The sequence below is a fragment of the Chroicocephalus ridibundus genome, chromosome 18, assembly GCF_963924245.1.
Source record: "Chroicocephalus ridibundus chromosome 18, bChrRid1.1, whole genome shotgun sequence".
NCBI lineage: Eukaryota > Metazoa > Chordata > Aves > Charadriiformes > Laridae > Chroicocephalus > Chroicocephalus ridibundus.
This window is the reverse complement of record NC_086301.1, coordinates 6,974,563-6,999,671: the sequence shown is the minus strand read 5'-3', so window position 1 is coordinate 6,999,671 and position 25,109 is coordinate 6,974,563. Positions and strand designations below refer to the sequence as shown.

General features: G+C 44.4%; 2 protein-coding genes across 4 annotated transcripts in view; one reads left to right on the top strand and one right to left on the bottom strand.

Moving 5' to 3' along the window:
* Window positions 1-2,736: 2,736 nt before the first annotated feature.
* Window positions 2,737-23,514, bottom strand: KCNJ1 (potassium inwardly rectifying channel subfamily J member 1). Of its 3 annotated transcripts, none has more exons than XM_063355106.1 (4): window positions 23,328-23,514; window positions 21,302-21,377; window positions 20,786-20,855; window positions 2,739-7,952 (listed from the first exon to the last, which is right to left on the bottom strand). In XM_063355106.1, exon 4 carries the CDS (start codon window positions 7,931-7,933, stop codon window positions 6,818-6,820), a length of 1,116 nt encoding a protein of 371 aa, XP_063211176.1. In that variant the 5' UTR covers window positions 7,934-7,952; window positions 20,786-20,855; window positions 21,302-21,377; window positions 23,328-23,514; the 3' UTR covers window positions 2,739-6,817. The 3 variants fall into 3 exon arrangements, with proteins under 3 accessions (XP_063211178.1, XP_063211176.1, XP_063211177.1); XM_063355107.1 differs by lacking the exon at window positions 23,328-23,514 and adding an exon at window positions 21,716-21,832; XM_063355108.1 differs by lacking the exons at window positions 20,786-20,855; window positions 21,302-21,377; window positions 23,328-23,514 and adding an exon at window positions 14,985-15,123 and having other exon boundaries at window positions 2,737-7,952.
* The window catches only part of KCNJ5 (potassium inwardly rectifying channel subfamily J member 5), a 46,536-nt gene continuing 36,616 nt past the window's right edge, over window positions 15,190-25,109 (top strand). Inside the window, exon 1 of the mRNA XM_063355102.1 lies at window positions 15,190-15,316. The gene's annotated coding sequence lies outside the window, so the exon portion shown is untranslated. The remainder of the gene's footprint in view (window positions 15,317-25,109) is intronic.

Below are 25,109 nucleotides of genomic sequence, written 5' to 3'. Positions count from 1 at the left end.
TAGCATAACGTATATGTTATGATTTTCATCTGTAAAAGCAGAACTCGTTGCAAATAAAGCTCAGACTTTTCTATCGTATTAGAACAGAATTAAGAGACCCTCAGCTAAGGTCATACAAAGAATGACACATAACATGTAATTTAGTTTGTGTACAATTTTTTCATCTACAGAGCACATAAAGCTCAGATTTTTTTATCATATCAGAAGAGAATTAGAGATCCTTGGCAAAATTCAGCTCTTCAGGCTCTAAGAGTAGCAAGCAGACCCCAATAGTAAACACATTAAAAAGAAATACAGGGGGAAAAAAAAGCAGCTTTGAGGCCACCACAGCAATATCCCCCATCAGTTCTGCACCTGTGCAGGGGAAGGAGCTGCCCCTAACGAGGCACCACACAAGCAGGTGTGTCAGTGACGGCACCCCAAGTGTTTGCACCTGAGCTGCTGCTTCAATCAGCACAAATAGCTGCAGCAAACGAGCAGGAAGGTTTTTTTGTCTAGGGAGGTTTTCTTGGAAGAGAGGATCTAGCTGCTCCTTACCTAGGAACAAGCAGAAAAGGATGAAGATCTGTAGTTCTTTTTTTTTAAGTTGTAGTTGGTAAAGGAGGAGGAACGACCCGGGGACTCTGGCAGTTTGATGTGTGGCTATTTCAACACAAGAGCTTGCTTCTTCCTTTCCAGGAACTGCTGCAAACTTGGTATTTGCTTTGGCTTTTCCTTAACTTTCTGTCTCCTGGAGCTGTAAAGTCTGATGCTGGAGCTGCTTTACCTTCCCTGCTGCTGCGATGCCCTGTGTGGAAGCCAAAGGAGTCTCCTCTGCTACAGGCCTGTGCTGGCCGCTGCTGGCACGTCACGCGTGGGGTTGAACAGCATCTCCGGCCCTCGGGGAGCACAAGGTCTGTTTTCCAAGTGTTTCTGTGTGGCTGTGGGAGGGGGTTGTGCTGTGAGTGTTGGCAGAGGGTCCCTGTAATAACCTGAACGCCATCCTTAGGTTTTCTGTCCCCCCCTGAAGACCTGCAGGGCTGAGGCTGCCTGGGGTTGGGAATGTGGGGAAACCTTGCAAGGCTCTGGGCTGGGCGTCTGCCCTCTTAGTGTTTTGGAGGAGTAGCCCCGTAGGGATTAATAGGCTCAGGATCCTTTGGTGGTGTTTGCAAAGCTCCTGGCACAGGAGCACAAAAGGAGGTAATTTGGACTTCTAGATGCTGTGAAGTGATATAATGGTTTTCCAAACACTGCTACAGTGGCAGTGAATCCTTTGCGTGAGTTTCTGTAGGCCCCGTAATGTACCAGGCGCACTTCCAAAGCAGAGGGGGGCTGCAGCTGAACAGACGCTTCTGGGCACGGTTGCAAAACTAACATGGAGCTAGAACTCAAAGCTTTCCCAAGGTGGCCTGTGCCATTGCTTTTTTTTTTTTTTAACAGCTGGGGAAACTGAGGCTGTAAGCAGGCAGCGGTGACTTGCTTGAAGTTACAGAACAGAGCTGCGTATGGAATACAGGTCTCCCCAGACCCAGCCTCGCTGTTACTAACCCACCCCACCTACTGCAGACTCTGTTAAGGGCGCTTTGGATGCCACTGCAGATGTGATGTTTACAGCCCCCAACCCTCCACTTACACATCACCTCTGAATCCATTGCAGTGAATTAAGTCTCCCAACACTTCTGTGAAGTGGCTAAATATATCCAGCTAGCAGAGCTCATGCCAAAAATAAGTCCCTAAATGCATTAAACTTTGTGTAATAAAATAAGGAACAGTCCCAATAAATTCTTGCTTTTGGGCTTTCAAGGTTGCCATAGCTCGCACGGTCAAGCTTGCTGCGGGGCCAATGCGAAGGCCAGGGCTGCCGCCGGCCGGGAGACGGGAGGGGGCTGTGGGGCTGATCTGGAGGTAAGGGGTGCCATCCAGCGGCAGCAAGACAGAAGACACTTAGGGCATCGCTCGCATGCCTCTGACAGCACCCCTGCGTGGTCTCCAGCGTCCCACCTGCCTCTGCGGTGGGTTGTCAACAGAGCAACGCGGTGACTTTGCCTCTGCAGGGCTTGCTTGGGATGTGGTCACCCAGGAGAGCAAGGTCTTGAGCACTTTCTGCTCTTAAATTTGGCTAGCGGTGTGCAAATTGAGATGCGAAGTGAAACTGTCTCATTTCCAGCCTCCCCGGCTTGTTAGCTCCCTGGAGCAGGGGGAATTTGTGTCTGTCTTGTGCAGCAGTGAGTTTGTTCGTCATAAGCTTCCCCAGGCAGATGCTTCCACCACAGGAATGTCAGCTTGGCCTCAGGAAACATATTGTGTATTCTGGCAGCTGGGGAGAGAGGGCTTTAGCCTTCCTCACTCTTGTTCCAGTGACACTGTCACAGGGATTGATGTGATTTAGGGCCAGTGACGGTGTTGTCACAGAGGTTCCCCAGGCTGCAGCAAGAAGCTGTGGGCACAGATTTACCAAAGGGTTTAGGAACTTGCTCAGCTTCCCCTGTCCCTGCCACGGCACGGGCTCTGCTCGCATCCCTCGTCTTGTGCTGTGGTTTCTCCCTGCTTGTGTGGGGAACAGGAACCGGGCCAGCACCATGACAGTTCAAGGCGGGCGTGAATCGAAGGGGGCAAAATGAAAGGGAAGGGGAAATAAAGGCTCTTCCCAGCTGAATTCGCATGAGTCTAACCACATCAGCTTGCTGCCTGGGGAGAGGAAAGAGGATATGACACCTCAGCTGCTCTCGCTTGTGTCAGGGCTTTGCGCGTTGCTGATTTGTTTATGGGTGAGTAGTCGAGTTTACAAGGAAGCGTGCACATGCAGACATTACCCAGGCAGTTGCTGCAAGCTGGTTAGCAGTGGTCTGCCACGTTCCAACAATGCAAGTCAGTACGAGTATCTACGCGGTTTGCCAGGGTTTGGGTTTTTTATTATTATTATTTAGGGGTCTCTCTTCACCAGTCACTACCAAAGAGTGTGTAGAGACAGCTAACTAGCACGTGTCAGTTTACTAAAAGCAGTTATTTTAATTCATGGCCCTTTCTCCAGCAGTCAGCAGGATGCCTTATTCATTTGCCAGCAGGAGGGTAAATCTCTTTCAAAACGATTGAAATATTATGCACAGCTTGAATGAATGTTTAAAATAAATACAGTAGAAGAAACATGTTGTTTGTGAAATGAGAAGATAAATTAAGTTTAGTGCAGACACATTATTCCCAAGCCTAGCTGCTTGGCTAACACTTCCACAGCTAAATCCTTTAGGCATTAACCCAGCAATAAGTACACGCTCTGATTTCTTCTCCTGAAGAGACAGGACTTTCTCTTCGGTCCTTTGCTTTGTACCGATGAGGCTGTTGGCCTCCATAGCACGTTCTGCTTTGTGGAAAGGACTAATTGTTGCTGCGACAGCATGGGCAGCCTGCAGACTGGGTGGACAGAGAGGGAGAAGAGAACCCTAAGGCTTGAGAAGAGTGCTGTGGAGATGTAAAAATGAAACCGTGTCACGGGTAAAGAAACCAGTCTTTGTTTTCCAGTATCGGGTCTGTGGTTCCCTCCAGCCACTTCTGCTCAGCAAGATTAAATTTATTTTCATCCTCTTAACTGAACTTTCTTTTAATGGCAGTAGGGGTGACAGCCCCTAAAATAGATTTCCTATGGAGTCTGTCCTGAGTGGCACTGCGTGCGGCCTGTCTCCCGATAACCCTTTTTCCCCTGCCCTGGGCCTTTATCTCTCTGGTGACAAACAGCCCTCTCCGGACAGAAAGAGGAAATTCCACTCATTGTTCTCCTGCTGCTGGGCTCTGACTGCAGCTCTATCTCCTGCCCGGTGCACTGCTGGCAGCCGGGGACTGGCAGGCGTTTCCTGAAGTGACAATCAGCAGCAGGCTCGTGGGAGGAGAGTTTTATTCCTAGATTCCCATTTAGGTCCCAGTATGGTCGCCCTCTAAGCTTGATAGCTCAGCCATGGCCCTGTCAACGTGGACATGTCCCCCTCGTATTTTCTCTGTTCATGCACTAGCCAGTCCCCGCTCTGTAACACCAAAAAACGCACAAGAATACAGTCGCCCTCCCCTTACTGTGGGCAGCGTCGCGAGCTTTTGAGGCAGGTGTAACTGTTAGAATGGACTGAACAACAGGCCAGCATCCCTGCAGTGAGATCAAGTATCTTCTCTTTGAGTTGTGGTAGTGCTCAATACTTCTAGACATGGAATAACACCTCCTCAGGCTTGTGCTCTAGAGACACAGGGTAAGAGCTTAGAAAAGCTGGGTCAGGAGCTTACAGGCTTAGGGTTTTGCAATGCCTTTCCAAGGGCAGTGCCTCTGAAAGTGCATTGTTTAGGGATCCTTAAACTTTGGAGGATGGACGGGCACTCGGGTAGTATTATTTGCTTCCCACCCCCGCCCCAGCACTGACATCCCAAACCAGCTTTACTCAAAGAAAATAGGAATCTTTCCTGTCTCCTCACTGCATAGCTGGGTTTCACCTTTTAAATGGATTTCCTATTGACTTGCTTTTTTTTGTACAGTGAGGACTATCTTTCTACTTCTATTAGGGCATCTTGGCGCATCTCTTCTCCCAGGGGTAAGAGGGGTAACTTGTAAGCCATGAATACTGACAGTGCTGCTTTCCGGGGAAGTGACACACAGGGCAACTGTACGGGAAGCCTATAAAGGAAATGCAGCAGCAGCTATGGAAGGGCAGAGCAGCACAGTAGCCTTTTGGTTCAGACAAGCCTGTGGCACTCTTGAGACTTCATTTCACTTCCCTTCTCTCTCCTAGATTTCTGTGGATGGCCACTAATCACTGGCTGTTTGGGTGGCTTTGGTGTGCCATTCAGAGCGGAGGATAAAACAGCTGTCCTTCCAAGCAGGCAATCTGAGATGGACGAATGGTTGGAGGGGCTCAGAGGCTGTAGTGATTTGGACTGTAAAAACATTTTTATGGTTGACAATGTTATTTTGCAAGGTTGCAAAAAGAGTACACTTAAAATATCGGACAATATCTGTGAATTACAAGGTTTCGGGTGGTGGTTCTCACATTCCATAGTTCTAGCTATGGTGTGGCCATTTTTAGTAATTCTGGTGTGTGATGAGAACAGAACTTCGGGTGCCGACCTTTCTGGTTGAAGTGAAGAAGGGTGTAACAGTGGTGCATTGAAGAGAGGAAAGACAGACAGTTGAGAGTTGGCTTTTAAAGTGCTTTAGTGACATAATTGTTCATAACATTGCTCTTTGTACAGTGTAAGTACTTTATGTCCTGTGTTACAGATGGCAAATCTGAGATACATACTAAAGTGATTTGTTCTGAACCAACGAAGGAGTTGATACCACACTGGGACTGAGACCCAAACACTCTTGGTTCCTAGAGTTTGATTTCCATACTCACATCATGTTCATTTGCAAAATACCTTTGTCTTGTCATCATTTGACCTGCTTAGCTCTCCCCTTTTTTTTTTTAAAACGGCTCCGTCTAGCAGCTTTTAAAAAGATGCTTCCATTTTACCGCAGTGGTGTTGAAAATAGATGAGCTGAATTACATCACTGGGAAGAGTTCCCAAAAAACCTCTCTCTTTGGTCTGCCACTTGAACTCTCAGCAAAAGAACTAGTCGGGGGAATAAAAAAGGCTGTGAGGAAATGGAAATTCACCAAAAAGTTATAGAAGCTTCTTGTTGCATTTGAAACTTCAATGTCAAAAATCATACCCGGAAAATGTTCGCCACTACTTAGCTACCACTGAGCAGAACTTGCTTCCTGGAGGGAACCACATTTTGCTGTGGTGAGCGGAATGGTTTGGAAGTAAATCTGAAGCCCACTGTTTGTGGGAGGCTCCTGTGCCATGTTTTTGTTTTAACGAGACCTTCATGCTTCAGAGCAAAAGATAATCTGTGTTTGCATTGTGGATTTTTTTTGAAGGATACATCTAGAGCTGGGAATTTCCTCTCTTCTCCCAGTGGATTGCTCTTCTGACAGGTAGCAACAAATATGTTCTTCATCTCCCCACTGTGGCTCACCTTCTTTCTGGACAGTTGTCTTCAGAAGTTTCCTAATTTCACAGTTAGCCAGCTCCTGGAGAAGTGGAGAGTATCTGAAGGGTGAGACAGTTAGGAATAAGCTGCAAAATTCCTCTTTGCTTCTCCGTGTTTTTTCACTTTTTGTTTCCATTTGGCTATTTTTCCCTGAAAGGAATCAAAGGTCTTCACCAGCAAGAAGTTGTATTGTAGAGTCCTAGGTGCAGCAGGATGGCCCAAGCTTTGCCTTTTCCAGTTTCCTGAGCATGTACCATCCCTTAATGCTCCACTTCTGTAGATGTACCAGCCTCAAAGAAAGAAGGAATTGTTTCAAAATGTTCAAAAGTGCTCAAGTGTTCTGGAGCCAGAGTGTCTGCTTTCATAGAGGACTTTGGCAACCAGAAACATACATTTATTTATTTATTTATAGATTTTTGGCTCCTAAGTCCCTTGGGTTTCTTTAGCTTTGCCTTGTCTCCTCTTTTCATGTTCTCTTCCCAACAGCTGTGTATCTTTAACATGACCTGACGTTTCTCTCTGTCTTTTCAGACTTTTTAACAGACTTGCATACCTCTGGGAACTTAAGTGCATTGGACAATCCAACATAGCAGCTTCATTAAATGTCCCATAGGTATAAAAAATATAAATTCTATGAAATAGTGTAGTTAAATAGTGTTCTGGAGATCACTGGTATTCTGTTCCTCTTTGATTTGAGGCTTTTGAGAAGATAAATGCTGTTTTAGAGTGAAAAGAAACCTGTGTTTCTTTTTTATTGTACTAAGTTATTAATCCTCTCAAGATTGAATTCATTATGAAAAAAAGATACAGTCCCATCAACATCTGGAACTACATTTTTGTGTCACTGGTTTCACTAACTTCTGACAAGACAAAACCAGGATTGTCGTAACCTTTCTTCTCTTTGGCTTTAGCTTCTTTCTCATTGTAGAGGCAGAAGGCACAGTGGGGAGTCTCCACAGCCACTGTCTTGCTGAAGTTCTGGAAGTCTACTCTGTATTTCCCTTCTTTAGTCTTAGACACAATGGGAGCAAAGCGATAACCCCAGAGCACCTCTTCGGGGATGTAGGATGTCCTCACTTGACAGGTAGCGCTAGTGGCTTCAACAGTGCCATCTAAAAACACCACCAGTTCAAAATCTTGCTGCAGAATGGTTTCTGCTGCCATGTGGAAGAATGGGCTGTTCTTATCTATGATGTGATAAATAGTTAATGGGGAAATGAAGAAGAGATTCTCGTTGCCAGCATCAACTACAAATTCTATGTTGACTTGGTCCAAAATGATTGTTTCTCCTTCCGGGGTGATGGTGGTCTTCAGAAGCTTTCCATAGATGTGGCTCCCAATCAGCAGACTTTTCCTGAGGTTTGCCACCCGAATAAGGAGGCAGAGCTTCCCACCACGCTTGCTGATGACAGCATTCTTGCTGAAGGTGATGGTCTTAGCTCGGTTCTTGGACCTTGATATCTTGGCCAAGATGGCACCACACATGAAAGAATTGATGATTACCCCCAGGATAGACTGGAAGATGAGCAGGAAAATGGCAGTGGCACATTGTTCTGTGACACATCTGAAGCCATAACCAATGGTTACCTGGGTCTCTAAGGAGAACAGGAAAGCTGAAGTCAGGCCGTTGATATTCTCAACGCAGGGGGTGTGATTTATGGAAGGATTGAATTCTGGAAGATCTTTGTGTATGTATGCCACAACGTACCAGAGGAGACCAAATAGAAACCAGCTACCTAAGAATGCTGAAATGAAGATAGTCATTTTGTATCTCCATCTGAGATCCAGGATAGTTGTCCATATATCAATCAAAAAGACAAACCTTGACTGTTCTACATTGCCAAACTCTATGTTACACCTTCCATCTTTAGAGACAAGCCTTGCTCTTCGTCGGTTGCGTTCTCTGATGTGGCTGGTAAAGCGTTTCCGGAGGTAGTTGAACATTCCCTCTGCTGATAGTGTTCTGGAGAGTAAGAAATAATAAATGTTATGGGTAATGCAGGTTTTGCTTATACCTGCAGGCAAGAAGGAAATTCTGACGAAGTCTCAAGACATTTGTTTAAAGTTATATGATTTGCATATTTTCCCTCAGCTGATGGGGAAAAGTTCCAGTAAGCATATGAGGAAACTAACAGTTTCTTGCCTAGGGAGCATTCCAGCAAAAAATAATCATTGTGGCTTGCCCAGTAAACTTCAAGTCAGTCAACTGTTAACTGTTAGCCGAATACGTGGAGGCATAGAGAAGCAGGTAACTTCGTTATGGATGTACTTTGGGAAAACTGGTGGGGAATCGCTGGGGTTTGAGGAGGCCTTTCTGCCTTTTAGAAGTTGAAGTGGGGTCTTTCCGTGCCAATCTGTGTGTGTGCATTGGCATTAGGGGACTCTGGATGTGATGTGGATAGCGAATTTAGGAAGAAATGAGAGCAGATGCAGAAGGCATAATTAAGCCAGATATGAAGTTATTTCTAGCATAGTTATAGACTGGTTTGAGAGTGTGAATTTCAAACTCTGGAATTGCACAAACATCTCAAAGAGGACTTTTAGGGGAGAATAAAAGACGAAATTTCAGCAGCAGGACAACTGGATGTTTACTCACCACAAAGGTAATGCTAAGACAAAAGAATCGGGATCTGAAATCCACTCTTAAAGGAAAGTACCTCTGCATCCCTGTTAATTTTGTGCTTTATGGTTGGCCGTGTTAACGGGAGACCCAGGGAGCAAGAGTCATTGATGCAGAAAATTCTACAGATGTGTTCAGACTGGAATTTGGATCAACCTACATTTGGAAAATTCCCAGTCTTGGAGTTACTCAGACGTGCAGGCTGGGGGAGAGGTTGATCCACTGTAGAGTCAGAGATTGCCTGCTATGTTCAGAGACAGATCTAGGGTCTGATTTTGACCCAAAACTTCAGAATGTTCTTAGAAGAAATAATTGATTTCAGAGTTCATCACCCTTCAAGCATAAAATGTGTTTCCTTGCCAGAGAGGATGTGTTTGATTAGTGCACAGGGCTTAACCCACCCTGAAAGCGTACCCTTGTGTGCCTATTTATTTCGCCTTTGTTAAACAAAATTCTTCTCATGTAGCTAAATTTGACTGTGTACTATAATCATATTTCTTGGGGGCAAAATGCTTCAGCTTAAGAACAACTGAAATAAATTAAGAACTCTAGGGGAAAATATTCTCACTGGTGACTCACAGGAATGCTGTTTGGACTTTACTGTGTCTCTAAGGACAGTGTCCCCAGCCGCACAGAGACCTGAATGTTTTGGGGACCCGCAGGGGCTGTGGATGATGTTTCTTCAGAAGGACCTGGACTTAAAGAGTGCCTCTTGGATCAGGAGATGCCAGGGCTTTGTAACTGTTTTGCTATTGTTACTTTACTGCTGCGTTACCCTTCCCAATGGAGAGTGACACTAAAACAACCCTTAGGAATTATTTTAATTTTTTTTAGACACAAGCTAAAGATGCTACAACACTTGCCTAAGACCCTGCATCATATCACTGTCCCTCCCAGGCTTCCTTTTTGGCTGGGAGCAAAATGCTCGGACTCAAATTGTTGTCAAACAGGCTGCCCAAACTTCACTTGATTTCAGGGTGTAGTAATGTGCTTAAATATCTGTGGCAAGAGTGTTTTATCTCCCTTAAGCCCTAATTTCAGATATCCAAAATGGGGATAATCCACAGGCGTGTTGTGGATTAGATATACTGATGTGAGTTGATTAGTGTTCAATTTGCCCCATTTAACTGCAGTCATTTAAAGAGTAGGTAATTGCTGTTGCCAATTGTACAGCTGACCCCTAATAGACAAGTAAAAGAAATATATGCACCTGCTGAGGGTCCACTTGTCTTAGCACCACAATGGTTTTATGAAGGAACAAATGGCTCTTTGGCAAAGTCTTTCTTTCATTTACTCTGTAGGCATCTAGACTGAGAGAAGCTGCCTAATGCTTTAGTTGGCTAAACCAGAAATCCTTCCATTAGATGTAGTTATGGGGCGCAGAGAAAAATCTTTGGATGTGATAATCAGTAGCAAAGGGAAAATATTTTTTTATCAATGATGGAGTCTAAGTACAAAATAATTACATTCTGTAAAGCCAGAAGTAAATTCTATGATTTGATGTCCTTGTTTGTATCAACAGCCCTGAGAACGAATCGGTTTCTGTCTCATACAGTTTCCTTCTGTCTGCACTTAGGCTGAACTCACCTTTCTCCTCTGCTCATTAAAATCAGGATGAAAAAAAACCAAAGGTCACTTTTGTTGTAATGTAGCTTTTCACTGTTTAAAACTTTTGCTGTTGAATTTATTGGTTACGAGCGCAGCTGACAAAGGTTAAACTTTAAGCGCGTATCCGAGGAAAGGGGGAATGAGGTCACTTTCTAAACAAACCTCAAGTTTTATTTTCCTGATGCACTTTTACTATATGCATGTTAACGCATAGTTTGAACAAAACCAAAATATTCCTGTGCAACACACTATTCAGAGAAGTTTTCCAGTATTTAACTTCTAACACCCCTATTTATTGGGCAAAGAAGTGCAGCTTCAGCTGTCACTGGCATTCATTTTGTCCTTTTCTGCAATAATAACGTGGGTATTGACTGTCATTACCAGAATAGACAGTGGGTGAGATGCTGGGATGCCACAGCCTGTCCATCATAAGCTGCACACGGGTGCCTTTGGCAGAGGTGAGCTACAGCAGGCTTGCTCCTTAGCGTAGTAAATAGCCACGAAGGGGAGAAATCTGAAGGAAAATTCTGGTTTCTAATCTACCCATCTTCTCACGCCAGGGGTTGTGATAAATTGTTACCACAATTTTGCTAGGTCTGAGTCAGCCTTCATCCGAAATCTTTGGAAATTTGACCAAGGGTCTGGGCACACAATTCAACAGGCAATAATGGCAGAAGAGATGAGAGCAAGCTAATCAGCGTGGCCATCAGACTGGAACCTTGAAAATAGATCCCCAACTTTACCACTCCTTTCCTGCCTCTTTAAATCTTCCGTGCCCTCTTCAGAGGCTGTTTTACGAGCCCTGCTTAAGCTACCCCCAAGCAGATCAAAGAGGCAGAAGAATTACACCCTTCTTCAGGCAGGATGACAAAGGAATTCTCCCTTCAACAAATCTTTCTTGCTCCCACGCACAACTGAAGTGTGTTGATTTGCTTCTTCAGGAGAAAAATTCCCTCCTGTATGAGCATGCTGCGAGTATATCACAGTCTGTCCAGTGGAGATTATGTAAAGCGAGTTATATAGTATGGCACTTAAAGTCCTTTCAGTTTAAATCAGCCAAGGTAACCCAACTATGTCTTAGCTAATATTTACCGGGATATGTTTCCTGTTGGGCCCGAATAAACACGGCATTGCTGTCTGCCTTGCATGTGAAATTCCCTGCTGCAGGAGTTAGCAAAGTTGCTGCTGTCCCCAGGCAGAATATGTTTCTAGAAGGTGCACTGCACTGCTTGTAATCTTAAACAATGGGGCGTTTACCAGTAAAACTACTGAATGAATAAAGATGACATGTCAAGGTGAGCTATGAAAACAAGGAGTTTCCACTTCCCTGTGCCAGTCTCGTATTTCACAGTGATCGCCAGAGTAAGCAGAAACTTTCGGATTTCCACTCCCAAATTCCTGATCTTTCCTAACTGACCTATCAGTCCCTCTACCCGGAATATTTAATAAATGCCCAGAAATTTAGTTCTTAACAGATGCGTTTCTACCTTTTCCTCTCTCTGCATTCCTGCAAGTAGGTAACACTAATTGTTAGAGTTCCTGATTGCTACGTACCAGCTGGAGTTCCTCTGCTGAGCCAGAAATGTAACCGAGTGGTCCTCTTTGCTCTTACTTGCTTCCAATTGTTTTGTTTTGAAAAATTTTGAATGTTGGGGATAATGACCAGGCGCTTTAATTGTTCTTTGGGTAAGTCCTGTGTGCGGGGCACATTAATCCACGGAAATGGCTTTAATCTCAGCCACGTGCAGCACTTGAGGAGATCAGTGAGTGAAGGAAGGGGAAGGTGTTTAAGGTTTGATAGGAGCCTGACAAGAACAAAGTTCTGCCACCTGCTATTTCACTGAAGTTCTAATATCTGTGGCTTCACACGTATTTCTTGCCTCGCAGCAATGGATGTAAGAGCAAAGTTGGCAGAACCGAATCATTAGGGGGAGACAGCATAAATCAAAAGCAGCCCACTGAACTTGCAGCTTTTGTTAGAAATACATCTTTGTTAGGGATTCAGATGAAGTTCTAAGAAGCTTAGGAAGAAGAAAGGGGGATACAGAGTTAAAGGATTATTTTTTTTCAGTCCTGTTCAGGTCTTTTCAAAACTCAGATCTCCTTTCAGTCGTTTCCATGTTTTTCCTTTTGTTGAACTTTCTCTGAACAAAGTATGTGAAATATCCAATCCCTAATACCTTATAAAATCCTTTTTTATTAGAAAAGCAAACCATAACAATTAGTCTCATGGTGTATTATCTGCTGGCTGCTTTACTACCGAGACCTTTGGAGAGTATAGCTCATCTGCCCTTCCCTAGCCGCCCTGGGGAGAGCAGGAATGTGCCTGTTGCGATGGGATGACAACTGCAGCATCCTGCCTCCCTGTCTTGCTGCTTGTATCAAAATTATACCAGAATCGAGGCCTGCCAAAGAGAGCTGGCCCTCTGCTGAATTAATTGTAAGTACAGCAAGAACATAAGCTCGCCTAAAGCAGCCAGTTAGCCCTAGGGGTATGTCTAAAAAGAACCTGATTTACACCATCCTTTTCCCACTTTATCTTTTTGATGGACAGGTTAGCGAAGAGACCAGACGTGCTGGTACTGGCAAGAAGACACAGGCAGCTTTCTTCTTGGGCCTGGCAACGCCGTCATTAAGTATTTATTCCTGATAGCAGATCTGAGCGCAGTGGCTGTGCCTCCAAAATGTTGACTGAAATGCCAGTTACATTCGGAAAATATGATCCTTCAGTGTGGCTCAGCGTGCTAGTCTAGGAGTCTTGTCACATCTTCAGTCCAAGTGACTGCATTTGGCCAACCTAAAGTCCAACTGGAATTTCTAATGGGATACACCAAAGGATCTTATCCCCGTCCTTGCCCTCTCTCTTGCTAAGTAGAATGACTACAAGATGTTAGAGCTGCCCTTTTCCGTTGCGATGATGGCCATTTTTCAGCAGGAGAGGCAAACCTGCCTACCTGTGGGATGTGCACTAAGGTTATGATACCCACGGTGAATATGAAATAACTTTAGAAGAGACAGCTTTCACCTCAGATTACTGTGAACACATAGGTGTGACCTAGCCAGCTTTATGTGAATGAAGAATTCCTCTTACGTGCCTAACTCTCCTCTGTAGTTAGAGGGGAGGGAGGGTTCATGCTTCTGTCTTCTAAATGGGGTGAACCAGGGTTGTTTCGGCTGCCCTGACAGTGATATAACAAGGATGCGTCCTGTCCCCTCCCTGGCTTCCCCAAGTCCTGATTTATTTTTTTTTTTTAAGGGAAGGAAGCATGGATGCTCTGACATATGGGATGTATGGACTCTCCAGGTTGGTTACTTAAAGGACTAAGTCACTTGAGGAAGACTGCTGTAATACCTTGCCAGCCTATAGCAGGGGATCCCAAACCTCTGCCTAAAAATTGGATCTCCCTTCCCATTATGCTTGGTGTATGTTTTATAGAGTTTGCTGCCTGATGCGTTCTGCTGCTGAGCTGCCCTTGTGCTAGTTGAGTGCACGGAACCATGCTCCCAATAGGGGTTCAGTGATAAGAAACAGTAGCTAATTGCACCCGGGAATGTTGCTCACGCAATGCCATGGTATAGGTGGTTTGAAAAGCCAGGCTGCAGTTTCCCCTCGCAAAGCTGACTGGAAGAAATAATTCATTCATGAGAACGCAGGGAAATGAGTAAGTGAAAGAACAGGCACTGCAGCAGTGGAGGCTCAAGCAAATCATGTTTTCTGAAAGCTCAGGGGTGTTTGGGGTCCTCAAAGGTTAAAATATGTGATTCAGGTGTATAAATAAAGGATTTACAGCAATAAAGCCATTACTGTTATTGTTAGCAATTAATAATATTGTAATTAGTGCTGCACATAAAATTAATCCATGACTGCATTTACTGGGGGGGAAGAGTCCAAAGACTTCAGCTGACCGGAGAGCAAATGACAGGTCTCATGTAAACAAACACTGTTGAGGTTTTGGTTAATTTATGGACGGAGCGCTTCTGCCCTGTGTGCCAGGGAGCCAAGAGGCCAGCGCTGGCCCGCGGTCGCTCCCTTTCCGCCATTTCCTAGAAACATGGCGCTTGTAAAATAGCTCTGTCTCGACAAAAAACATTTACCAGCACTTTCCAGTGCTGATCGCTTCAGAGGCACTAAGGAAAACTTCATTGTTTGATGTTTTTGCAGTGCCAGACTAATTCCAGGGCTAGACTGTACCTCCCATAGCACCTTCTACTGCGACAGAGAATTCCCAGGCAGCAGATGATCCACTTCACCTTCAGGGTGCGTCACGAGGTAGGCAGCCATGCCGGCTATCCTGCCTCTGGCTACAGAGATCTGGGAGCTAAGCTGTCTTTACTGCACAGCAGGATTTCCCAACAGAACTATTTCTATTTTCAGACAATTAAGTTTCCACTGAAAATATTAAATTTTCAATAGGAAGTGGCTCTCTGGGAGAAATTATTTCTCAAGCAAATGGAATACTTTGGGATTCTTTCTTTGGTCAAAAAAAACACCCCCAAAATAATTCTCATTGCCATGGACTTGTATGTGATGTCTTGTTGCGGTTGCAAGAGAAAAAAATAGGGATTTAACTCCCAACAGTGTTACGCTAGTTTTGTATTGTACTTTAAGAGAACTATTTTGATTTACCGAGAAGTTTTGACAATAAACCATTTTTGTGGCAACTTTCTAAAGGAGAAAGGCAGGTTTTGCCTAGTTACGCTTCCTCTCTGTTGCCAGAAAAAGGCATTGCACTCTAAACATAAAGGCAGACTGTAGTAAGTTCTCACCTGTGTGACTGAGAGCAGAAGCTGTCTATAGCCGAAGAACTCCCCCGCAGTAACCATAAAAGTCACAGGGAAAATGGAGAGAGTCATGTGAGCCAATTCGCATTCTCTCATTTTGTTGTTCTTTGCTGAAGTATTTAAGGGGTTGAATCATTAACTCACAATTTATTTCTACAGATTGGCAATGTCAAGTCTCAGTCACCAGCATGGGGCGGCAAAAAAGGCCGAGAGGCAGCTGACTCAGGCGACGCAGCCAGAATACAGCCATTACCTAAGGCAAAACCACCGGTGAACGCTCTGACAGCTCTGACCCTGCTTCGGCATCTAATCTTGAGGTATCTCAGCATTACCTTGTCGCATAAAAGCTTCCGTTCCCATACACTCTTTCTTTCCAAAGTGTCAGTAAAATTAAACCGATGGTGGATTCGTACCACCCTGAAAAGGACCCAGCTCTGGGTGTGGGGAAGATCGCTGACAGAAAACACTTAGCACTGTTGCAACAGCTTGCAATGTGGTTGGAAAAAGATTCTTGCTTACTCAACACACAAGAAAAGCATGAAGTTGCGCTCTCTGCAAAAAGCAGAAAGCAAAAGTTGCTGTGATATAAAGCATCCTTCCAATAGTTCGCATCACAGGGAATTGCCAGTTCCAGCTCCAGAGGAGGGATGCAGTAAGAGAACACTCAGAACAGACTGCCACAGCCTTGCTGGCCCTGCTGTGTAGCTGTATGTGCAGCCAGCCGTAGAGACAGGGTTTGATGTACTATTTGTCAGGTCTGTAACACTCCCTCTGCGTGAGCCTGAGGAAGAGGAGGGAAAGGCCAATGGGCACCTAACCTCGATTATACTGCAGAGTTCCTTTGAATCCTGCCACTGTTTTTTGAGATTATAGGCTGTGCTTAGCTCCTTGATGTCTGTAACTCGTGGTACGAATTGCACTCTGCAGTAGCACTGCTTTGCTGCAGCCTTTCACCCGCTCGTAGCAGCAGGGTAAGCAGTGCAGTGGGTGCTTATCCCGGCCAGCAGCTTGGGAATGCTTTCATGTAGCGTTGAGAGCACTGTCCTGTTGTGGTCCTTACCTTTCAGCTAGGCTGTAATTTCAGTATCCCAGTCTTCTGTGGTTATCAAGGTGACTTTGATTTCTAAACTGGCAAAAAAAAAAAAATGCTGTGTTGTGCTCTGCTGGTTTGTTGCCAACAAGCCAACCATAGCAGCGTAGCTAGGACTGTCACCTTGGTCTTGATAAGCCAGATCTGAATCCCTGCTTTGCCACGTTCCCATTGGGAACCCCAGCCCTGAGTGTTTCTCAGATGGTGGGATTGAGAGAGAAAAGAATTGGAGATTCCAGATGCTACGATAGATGGTAGCTGCGTTCTGCAGCAGTAGTGTGCAGCTTCGCCTGAAATGGTTAAGGATGTGAAGAGAAGAAAGTTGGATTCATTGGTCTGGAAACAGGCAGTTGTTGAGCTCTAGTCCTGACTCTGTGGTCTGTTTCCGTTGCTTTCTAACTCGTGTTCCCTGTCTGCAAAGGAAATAAAAAGAATTCCACTACTTTACGTGTGACTATGAGGCTATTTTAATGTTGATAATGGTTTTTCATGATGTAGAATGTTATTTTATTACAAAGCAACTTTTGGACTGCCCTGTTATAGTAGCATGTGCCTTCAGTAGTAACTGAAATGATCCCTGAGCACAGCCGTCGCTTATAAAGTATTTTGAGATCTTTCAGGAGCAATGGTGTGCTATAAATACAAATTATTGCTATTTTTTCCATATAGAAGGCAGTTCTTTCACACTTTATTGCTTTCTTAAGATAAATAAAGAACAAAGTGAGTAGGGCCTTCTCTCAAGATGGAAGTGTACGTACATGTGTAGCGCTCTCCTTGGATAGTTATATCACTGAACTCTGTGTAAAGTAGTTTTCCATCTTTGCGTGTCTCAGTTGCCAGAGATTAAAGGCATGTTACGTTGCAGCATAAGTTCTGCACTGCTTAATTCTTAGCACCTCTCATCCTTTAATTACTAGTACTCTGGTAAGTGAATCCCACATATATAGTTCATAGAGGTCTTTGCTACTATTAGTTTTCGTGCTATTTTTCTCTCTGATTGCTGGTTCTCTGCTAGTTGCTTTGATTTGGCATTGTTTGGCAATCGAGTTGTCCTTGCTTCTTGAATTTCTGTACCGAGGATCATAGTTTCTCTCAGACAGGGATATTAACAGACCATTTCCTTCATCAGCATGTGTCAGGTTCCTCTGAGTGACTGCGTCCTGTCTGTCATTTAGAAGTTTTCCAGCGGTTGTGTTGAAAGGAGTGTCGTTCCAGACTTGCTCTCCATTCATAGGTATTTTGGACTTAATTTTCTTGAACTTGCTTTTTACCTCAGAAGTATAAAGAACCACCCTCATTGCTGTAATACCCATAGAACTGTTAAAAAGGGAAAGGATTCACTGAATTCCTGAACAGATGCACATTTTCTTGTGCTGTTTTGGATAATATAGGTTGTCTCCTAGAGGAGGTCCTTTATGTATCTGTCCATCTGACATGCTGAGCTTCTGTTGAAGCGCAACATCTGCTACCTGTTGATCATCCATGCTCCTTTCTCTGCTCACTGGGCCTGCAAGTCTGTCACCTGGCAGCTGCGAGGTAGATTGGCACTTGCTGGCTGATGCTGCGTGTTTAATCAGTTGAGGTTCAACAATAGGAGCATCAGACACCAGCAGCTTGGAAGATTTCTTTTCATCTTCTAGCTCTCCAATTGCAAGTGCTGGCAGCACTGCAGACTTTGATTGACAGATTTTGCCCTACCTCTGGTTCCTGAAGCCTGATTTCAGTGATGTTCAACCAAGCTGTCTAGATACATCTTGTCCCGGTCTCATCTCAAGAGTTTCCTTCTCTCGGTGCTTCTTGGCTTCTGTGTTGTGATGTGGGTAACAGCCGTTGTTCCAGTGCCTTTTACCGGGATGGATAGCATAGCCCGCAGCCCCTGCCATGGCTTTTAAAGTCAGATTGTGGTCCCAAGGTGTTAGTTGTGAAAAAGCCTGATTTCAGAGATTTCCAGCTGAAGTCAGAGGTATTAAAGGCATTTGGTGCTCTTTCATAGAAGGTCTGATGAAGCAAATTCTGTCTGATTTAGTCTGCTTGTGCCTCGTAGATTGGTTAAAACGTTCCTGTGATTTATTACAACTGAGTGCCATGAAAATTAAACAAATTTCAGGAGCAAATTTTGAGGACCAAATGTCAGTAGGCAGCTATTTGCCTAATTTCCTACTTCCCCCCTCCCCCCCTCCCCCCCCCCCCCCCATCTCCTGCAGGAAGCAAATAGCTGCTAGTTACATGGGTACCTGATTATTCCCTGAAATACTAAAACTCAAAGTTGCCCCTTTAAAGGCTAATCTCTGCTTTCAGGGATGTGCATGGTCCCCTGTGAAGGTATTGGAGAATGCCAGCTGCAAATCTAAATAGAGGAACGTGGTCTGCTATCCCTGGGGTATGCAGTATTTCACCAGCAGGGCCTTTTCTCTTCCAATCCTCCGGTTACTTTTCTGTTCCTCATTATTTATATAAGTGTAATTGACTTGCAAGACATTCTTGGCTTTCAGCATGCATTGAGTGAATTATTGACCCATCACATGGGTCATTGATGCGAAGAGACATATGAACAAACTGGGTGCAAAATAGCTACTTTGCATTCTTAATAGCAAATGTAAGCCATTAATAACTTTGCTGCCTGATGCACTCAGATCCTGCACAATTTTAGTTTGACATGCATATGGCTGAGTTCATCCTCAATGTAATTTGAAATTCATTGGGCATGGACTTCATCTCCTTATGCTACTTTAAAATCTCTCCTGCGTCGAGATGTGATATGCTAATTCCAGAGTTTATGGCTGACTTGAGATGTTACATTTGAAAAATCAAATCCAATTAAATCAACTTATTACCAAGGTCAGAGATCAGTATTCAGCACAGTCTATTTCTTGCTGTTTTGCAGCAAAGAGTAAACTTAGTGAATATATTGTGTCTCAACCCATAAATAAACTAATCTGCCCCAATGAGAAGGTTTTGGGCTGCAGGACCTAGGATGCATAGTTAAGTGGTAAAGAATTCCCCGGAGAGTCCAAATATCTGAGCGCAGTTCCTGGCTTTTCACATTATTTTTTTGCGTACGCTATGGGACAAATACCTTCCCCTTTGTGTCTGTTTGTCCATCTACTCATAAGATGGAAGTGAAACTTAGGATGTTGTGTGGATAAGTTAAATGATCGCAAAAAGCTTTGAGACCCCTTGAATGTGTTGCTGTGGGCTGGCAACACGGCATCACTTTGCTGTAGTCAGAAATGTAACGGAGCTCAGATTTCAGCAAAATATAAACGAGAGGTGCCCAACTGCTATCTTGGCAGAAACTTGTTTATTATCGAAGAAGAAGAAAAGCTTCTGCGTGCATAATATCTTAATGTTCTTAGCAAGGCGTGAAACAGAGGGGGAATATACTATGGCTTTTTGAGATGGACAAATATTAAGCTGATTTGCAGATACTTTTGCAAATGAAAGTCTTAAGTTTAGATTTATTATGAGCTCCCGCACTGTGCAAGCCTTTGTATTTAAATTACACTATCACGAAGTGCCCGGTGGCTCTTTCTGCCTCTTATTGTTGAGTATCTAAAGCTTTTCCTGCAGGAGGTCTTCATATTCCAGACAAAACCAGACAGAAGAGCGAGAAGAATGTTGCATACTTAGATGCCCTTTACAAATAGCCTACTGTCTCGTTTCCAGTGGAAAATACAGTTCAACCTGCACAGGCATCTTGCATTTTCCCCATTTGTTTAGGAGCTGTAGTCTCACTGGAATTATTTTCTATGGTGTAGATTCATTCCACCAACCTGAGGGATCTTACCGAAGTGCCCGTATTAGTAGCTGAGGTGCCTCAGATTCATCAGAAACTGCTATCTCAAGGTGAATTTCTTCCATCCGATTGCTCCTCTCGACCTTAACTGTGTCTCCAGTTACACAAGCAGCTCTAGGTACCAAGACTCCTATTTTGAGTTAAGTTTCTGCTTCTGTTAAGTGCCTAATTTGAACACGGGACTAAGTTACTTCCAAAAGTGAGGCTCTTACCTCAGTTATTAACAAGCTTTTAAAAATCTTGTATTGGTTGCTCTAGTTCATGCAGAATTCAATTATGTAGCAGACCTCAGGATGTGATTTGAGATTTCCTGAGTCCTAGCAAAGTGGTGTAAAGCCTGTGAAGGATTTACTCTCACCTCACTTTACCCCTCAATGTTAGCAAAGCCCAGGCAGCTAATTTAAGAGAGACAGTAGAGTTAGAGTGTGTATGAGGACTGGAAGAGCTGTTCTTCACAGCATCTCATCTCACCTGCCCACCACCAGGTTGTGTGAGCAACCTGGGTGACAAGATTAGCTAGAACCTCCAAATTTTAGATGAATAAAGGAAGAGAGATCAATTTCCTTGTTTATCTCTTGCTATTAGCAAACATTCACATGCAGGGTGGCCATTCAGATCGCAGTAGATGCGATCTGATGCAAGTGTCTCTTGTATAACTGCTTGTTTTTCTCTTTGGGCAGAAATTCCTAGGGCCTCAAACAATATCTTCCTGTTTGATACCCTTTCCGTGGTTACCCTGTGCACATTTCTCCCTAGAGCACAGAAGGTAGTTGAGAAAGTCTATTAAAGTATGAGCCAACTTAAATTGCTTTGCATTTATCACGGAATACTGCAGAGAAAGCATGTTTACATGTCAAAACCCTGCGCTGTGAAATCCAGAAATGAATAAAACCATCTTACCTCTGTGAGCACTCAGTATGGACTGTGCAGACTCATCGGCCACCCACAGCCTGAATGTGGTCCAAGTTACCTGTTCCGTAGAAGAAACTTGTGAGGGTATTCAGGGTGGGCTAACAAAATACTCTGAATCTTAACTGTAAAGCTCCTTTTCTGCAGTATGCAGGCTGAACTACAGTCCTCTCTCATGGACAAGAAATAGAGCCTCAGGTACACAGTGCCAGTACACCTTTCGGTGGATTGTGCTGCCGAGGGAGTCGACAGCTGGCACTTCCATAGCAACTTGGCTTGGAAGGTAAATCTACATTCCTGTGTCAAACTCCCTCATTCCCTCTGTAGTCCAGAGACTTAAGGATTTACCTTAGTTATCAAGTGTTAAGACGAGTTGCTGATTACAGTTGAAAGGCAAGAGTAGCTTTCAGGTGCAGGATGCTCTCAACTCCATGGCTGGAAAATGCTTTCACCATGACCACCTCCCCTTCAAGAACCACCCAGTTACCCCAGAATATCACTGCTTACCAGCTATCGGGGTGCGCTCCACAGAACTTCTGCCAAGAAACGTGAATTCCCAGAGCTGCTCGTTGTTACATTTCTCCTGAAACAGTCAAGGACAAACAACAGATCTGGATGGAGCGGGAAACCAGCAAGGAACTCGGAGAAAGGAAATGAGGCATGAGAACCTCTGTCCACCACCTGTCTCGCCACCTCCCAGCCCCCATCTCCTTCGCACCCAAATACAAATCCATGATTAGGGCTTAGTGCCCTTTGCCCTCCTCCTTCCCCATTCCACACGCTGCTCCCACTAAACAGGGCTGTGTTTCCAAGTCCTCATGTACCATCCCCCAGCTGCTTGCCACCTGCTTTTCAACCTGAGAGCCGAGCCCAAGCCTCCAGTGCCCTCTGCTCATCCGTCTTGGGCGTACACCTCCTCACCCGTGTGCTTTGTGCCCCCTTGTTCAGCTCCCCTGTCAGCAAAGCGGGGTGGGGATCCGGCAGCCCCAGCTGTGCTGGTATGTACAGCAGCAAGTTATGTCTAATCAGATGTATTGGCCTGTGCCGAGGCTCTTACGCGGAGGCGCTTATAAGACTGTGCATAGAAGGAGGGTGTGTTTGCTGCTGCTGACACTGCCCAGCACCAGCCTGTTTGGAGGTTTGTGCAGTGCATGTACCGCTGCTCAGAAGCCTCCGCTGTGATTAGGTATTAGCCGAAAGGGTCAGTCCCTGGGCATTGCTCTAGCTACATTAAAACCGAGCTGGCTAGTCGCTCTAGTATATATACGTATAATGCTTCTTACAAGTTAGAAGCTGCTGACCAAAACTCTTTTACGCTACACCTTACTGGGCTTTTTTTAACAGAATTTAAGAAAATAGTGGCAGTTATTAGATAAGCACCTATGGAAAAAGGCTGTTCTTACAGCAGCAATCAGTACAGAAGGGGCACCTGTTACTTCCTGATCATTCAAACCATTACTTTGTTATTTTTGTAATTTGATTCAATAATGGAGATTTTTTTTTTCCCCCCCTCTTGTGCAGTGAAGTTGCATCATGCAGAAAATTGGTTTGTTTAAGTAAGAACTCTTATGGTGTCTTTCATCAAATGTTCTCAGAGAACATTACTAATAATTCATTAAAGGGGCACTGTCAGCTGGAACACTTTTAATTACCATTTTCTGTCAAGTCAACCCTTAAGTGGTATGCCCTGATTTTTAAATTTATTGCTAACACATATGCAGATTTTTCTTTTTCCCCGCTGATGTTTATATGGGTTGAGAAAAGTAATTGACTGTGAGATTAAGGAAGTGAACCATGCACTACATGTTGTCATGCCCAAAAAGGAAGATAATTTAAGGATGGTTACTTTTTTTTTTTTAAGAGTAGTTTTGAGAAACTCATTACTGCAGCCTCTGAGCATCTCAGTGCATCTGAATGTGGGGAACTTGTGCTGTGTGCATGTTACTGCTGTGAAACTGAAACACCTTGAGCTTAAGGTATAGCTGTGAAAATCGTTACTGCTGCTCGTTAACTGTCTGGATGTACGTGCTTAGCCTGTAAGTAACTATGACATGAAGACGGTACTGGCAGTTACTGCACAACAGCTCACATGCTGCAAACTTGTACCAGCTTATCCCACCCTTGATTCTTTGCATAGCCATGCTTTAAGGCCCTTCCAGCCCGAAATACCACTCAGCGTTCCCAGAGAAGAGTAATGCCTGAACTGATGTCTTCTGCCTTCCATATCCAAGGTGACTATGGCAGATGCGGAGATTTTCTTTGACAATGTGTTCTTAAGCCTCAGCAGCCTGTTTCATGGGAGCTGAAGCTGAGAACTTTTAAGAGGGTTGCCCAAGGAAAGGTAAGCCAGTGAATAAGCAGACTAGAATCCAAACGTCCTATTCCACAAAAAAGGACTCTCTGGTTCCCTTGCAGTAGGAAGCAGTCATTTTAGTGACAATTTTGTGCAAGGAATGAGAAGGGACAATCTTATCTGGAAATACGGATTTCCCAGTCAGCTATCAAGAAAACAGTATGGCACTGAGCCTCTTACCTTGTGTCTTAAGCAGTAAAGATGAGCGCAGAAGGGAGGCAGGAGAAAAAGCTGCCCGGCTTCGTGTCCCCTAGACCATGCAGTTTCCACAGTACTTTGGTCCAACAGCTTCTGTATTGAGGGAAGAGAGCCCAAGGCCCTCTTTGGCTTTTATGTGTGGCTGTGTCAGCTCAGACTGGTTGCCAGCTCATCTATATGCAATGGCTCATTAACATTGTGGCTGGGTTTATATACTGTGTGTGAAAGGCAGAGGAATGGCTGCTGGATGGATAAAAAATGCAGCAGAAGTGTGGAGCTGCTGAAGTTAGGGAAAGTGGTGCAATATTACCTGAAGAAGCTGTCATTACTCTTCCTGTCACCAAGATCTAGGTCCCTTGTCCCATCCTACCAGGACAAACACAACAGAAGTGTCATGACTACTTGTGAAGGTCAGGCCTTGCCTTTGCATGGGCAGCGTGGGTTTGGAAAGAACCAGATGCCTCTTGATACCTCCCATATTCTGCAGAACCCATGTGCCCTTGCCCAAATTCCTGCTTAGGCTTTCCTTCCTAGACTTGAGCTGAAACTCAGAGTCCACCTGATCTCTTTGCAGAGCACTGACTGCAGGAGTTAACTCAATGCTGTTACTCTCTCTGCATCGCTGTCGTCTTGGAGCATAAAGAAATGTCATCTCTTGCATTTCTCAGTCCTTTGGTAGAGCCTTTGCAACCTCTTGATAAGGGATTGAGTGACGTAAGCCTGGAATCATCCCACTTAACTGCAGGCAGACAAATATTAGGTGTCTAATGGAGCTAATTCTTCCTGTTCAGAAGGCATTTCTTCTCCCTCTAAGACAGGCATCTAAGGATGCATTACCTTGTAGAGGTGCCCATCCTTCTCCACCAGTAAAGAGAGAGGACTTAGGTGGCTGGAACAGTTTATATCCCTATCTTTTGGGGGCCTACTGTAAACAAATGAGTTCTACCCTCAACATTAAATTCCCCAGACTGGAAGCTGATCTTCCCTTGGTTATAGAGCAAGAAGAACCCCGTGCTTCTAGCCACCTGCCAGGGACAGGTGGAGGACATCCTGTAGGGAGGATCCTCTGAGTCTTAGAGGAGGTTGGTAGCAGGATTTATATGTTTAAAGAAGTTATTTATTGCTTGGGCAGAGACAGATCTGTTCATGCAGTTGAAGCCACCAGCAGCTTTGTGACTCAGTGATGCAAGAGTTTGCCCCAGAGTGTTCTGGAGACAAAAAGCACTGATAGAAGGAATTAAGCTCTGTTATTAGCCATCCCATTGTTTTATGAGCTCTGTCATTAATAATAAATTTGATAATACTCAAACAGCACTTTTCATCTCCAAAGCATGTTAATCCATCTGTTACACCTCTTAAGGTTCCTGTGAGGCAGGTACGCTGTTAGTGATACCAACACATAGAGGCTTTTATGGCACCAGGAATTGCCGATGGAATTGTTCCAGATACGTTTACCAGGAGCTAATCGATGTGCTATACTCTGAAACAATCTGGTTATTTTTACATTGTGCCTAGCACGAGCCAGAATCCTGCCCTTTTTCGCCTGTTGGTAGTTCACGATGGCACAAATTAATTTTCTTGCATCACGCAACGTACTGCGGATTGTTTAACGTAATTTTTCAAAGCAGCATCTAGTTCTCCTGCAATGAAACTCAATGGGATTTTTTTCCACTGGCTTCAAAGAGCATAGTTGAGCCCTTAAAGGGATTTACTTCTGTTAAATATTATCCTCAAAACTGAGAAATTAAAAGCAAATGGGCTTTC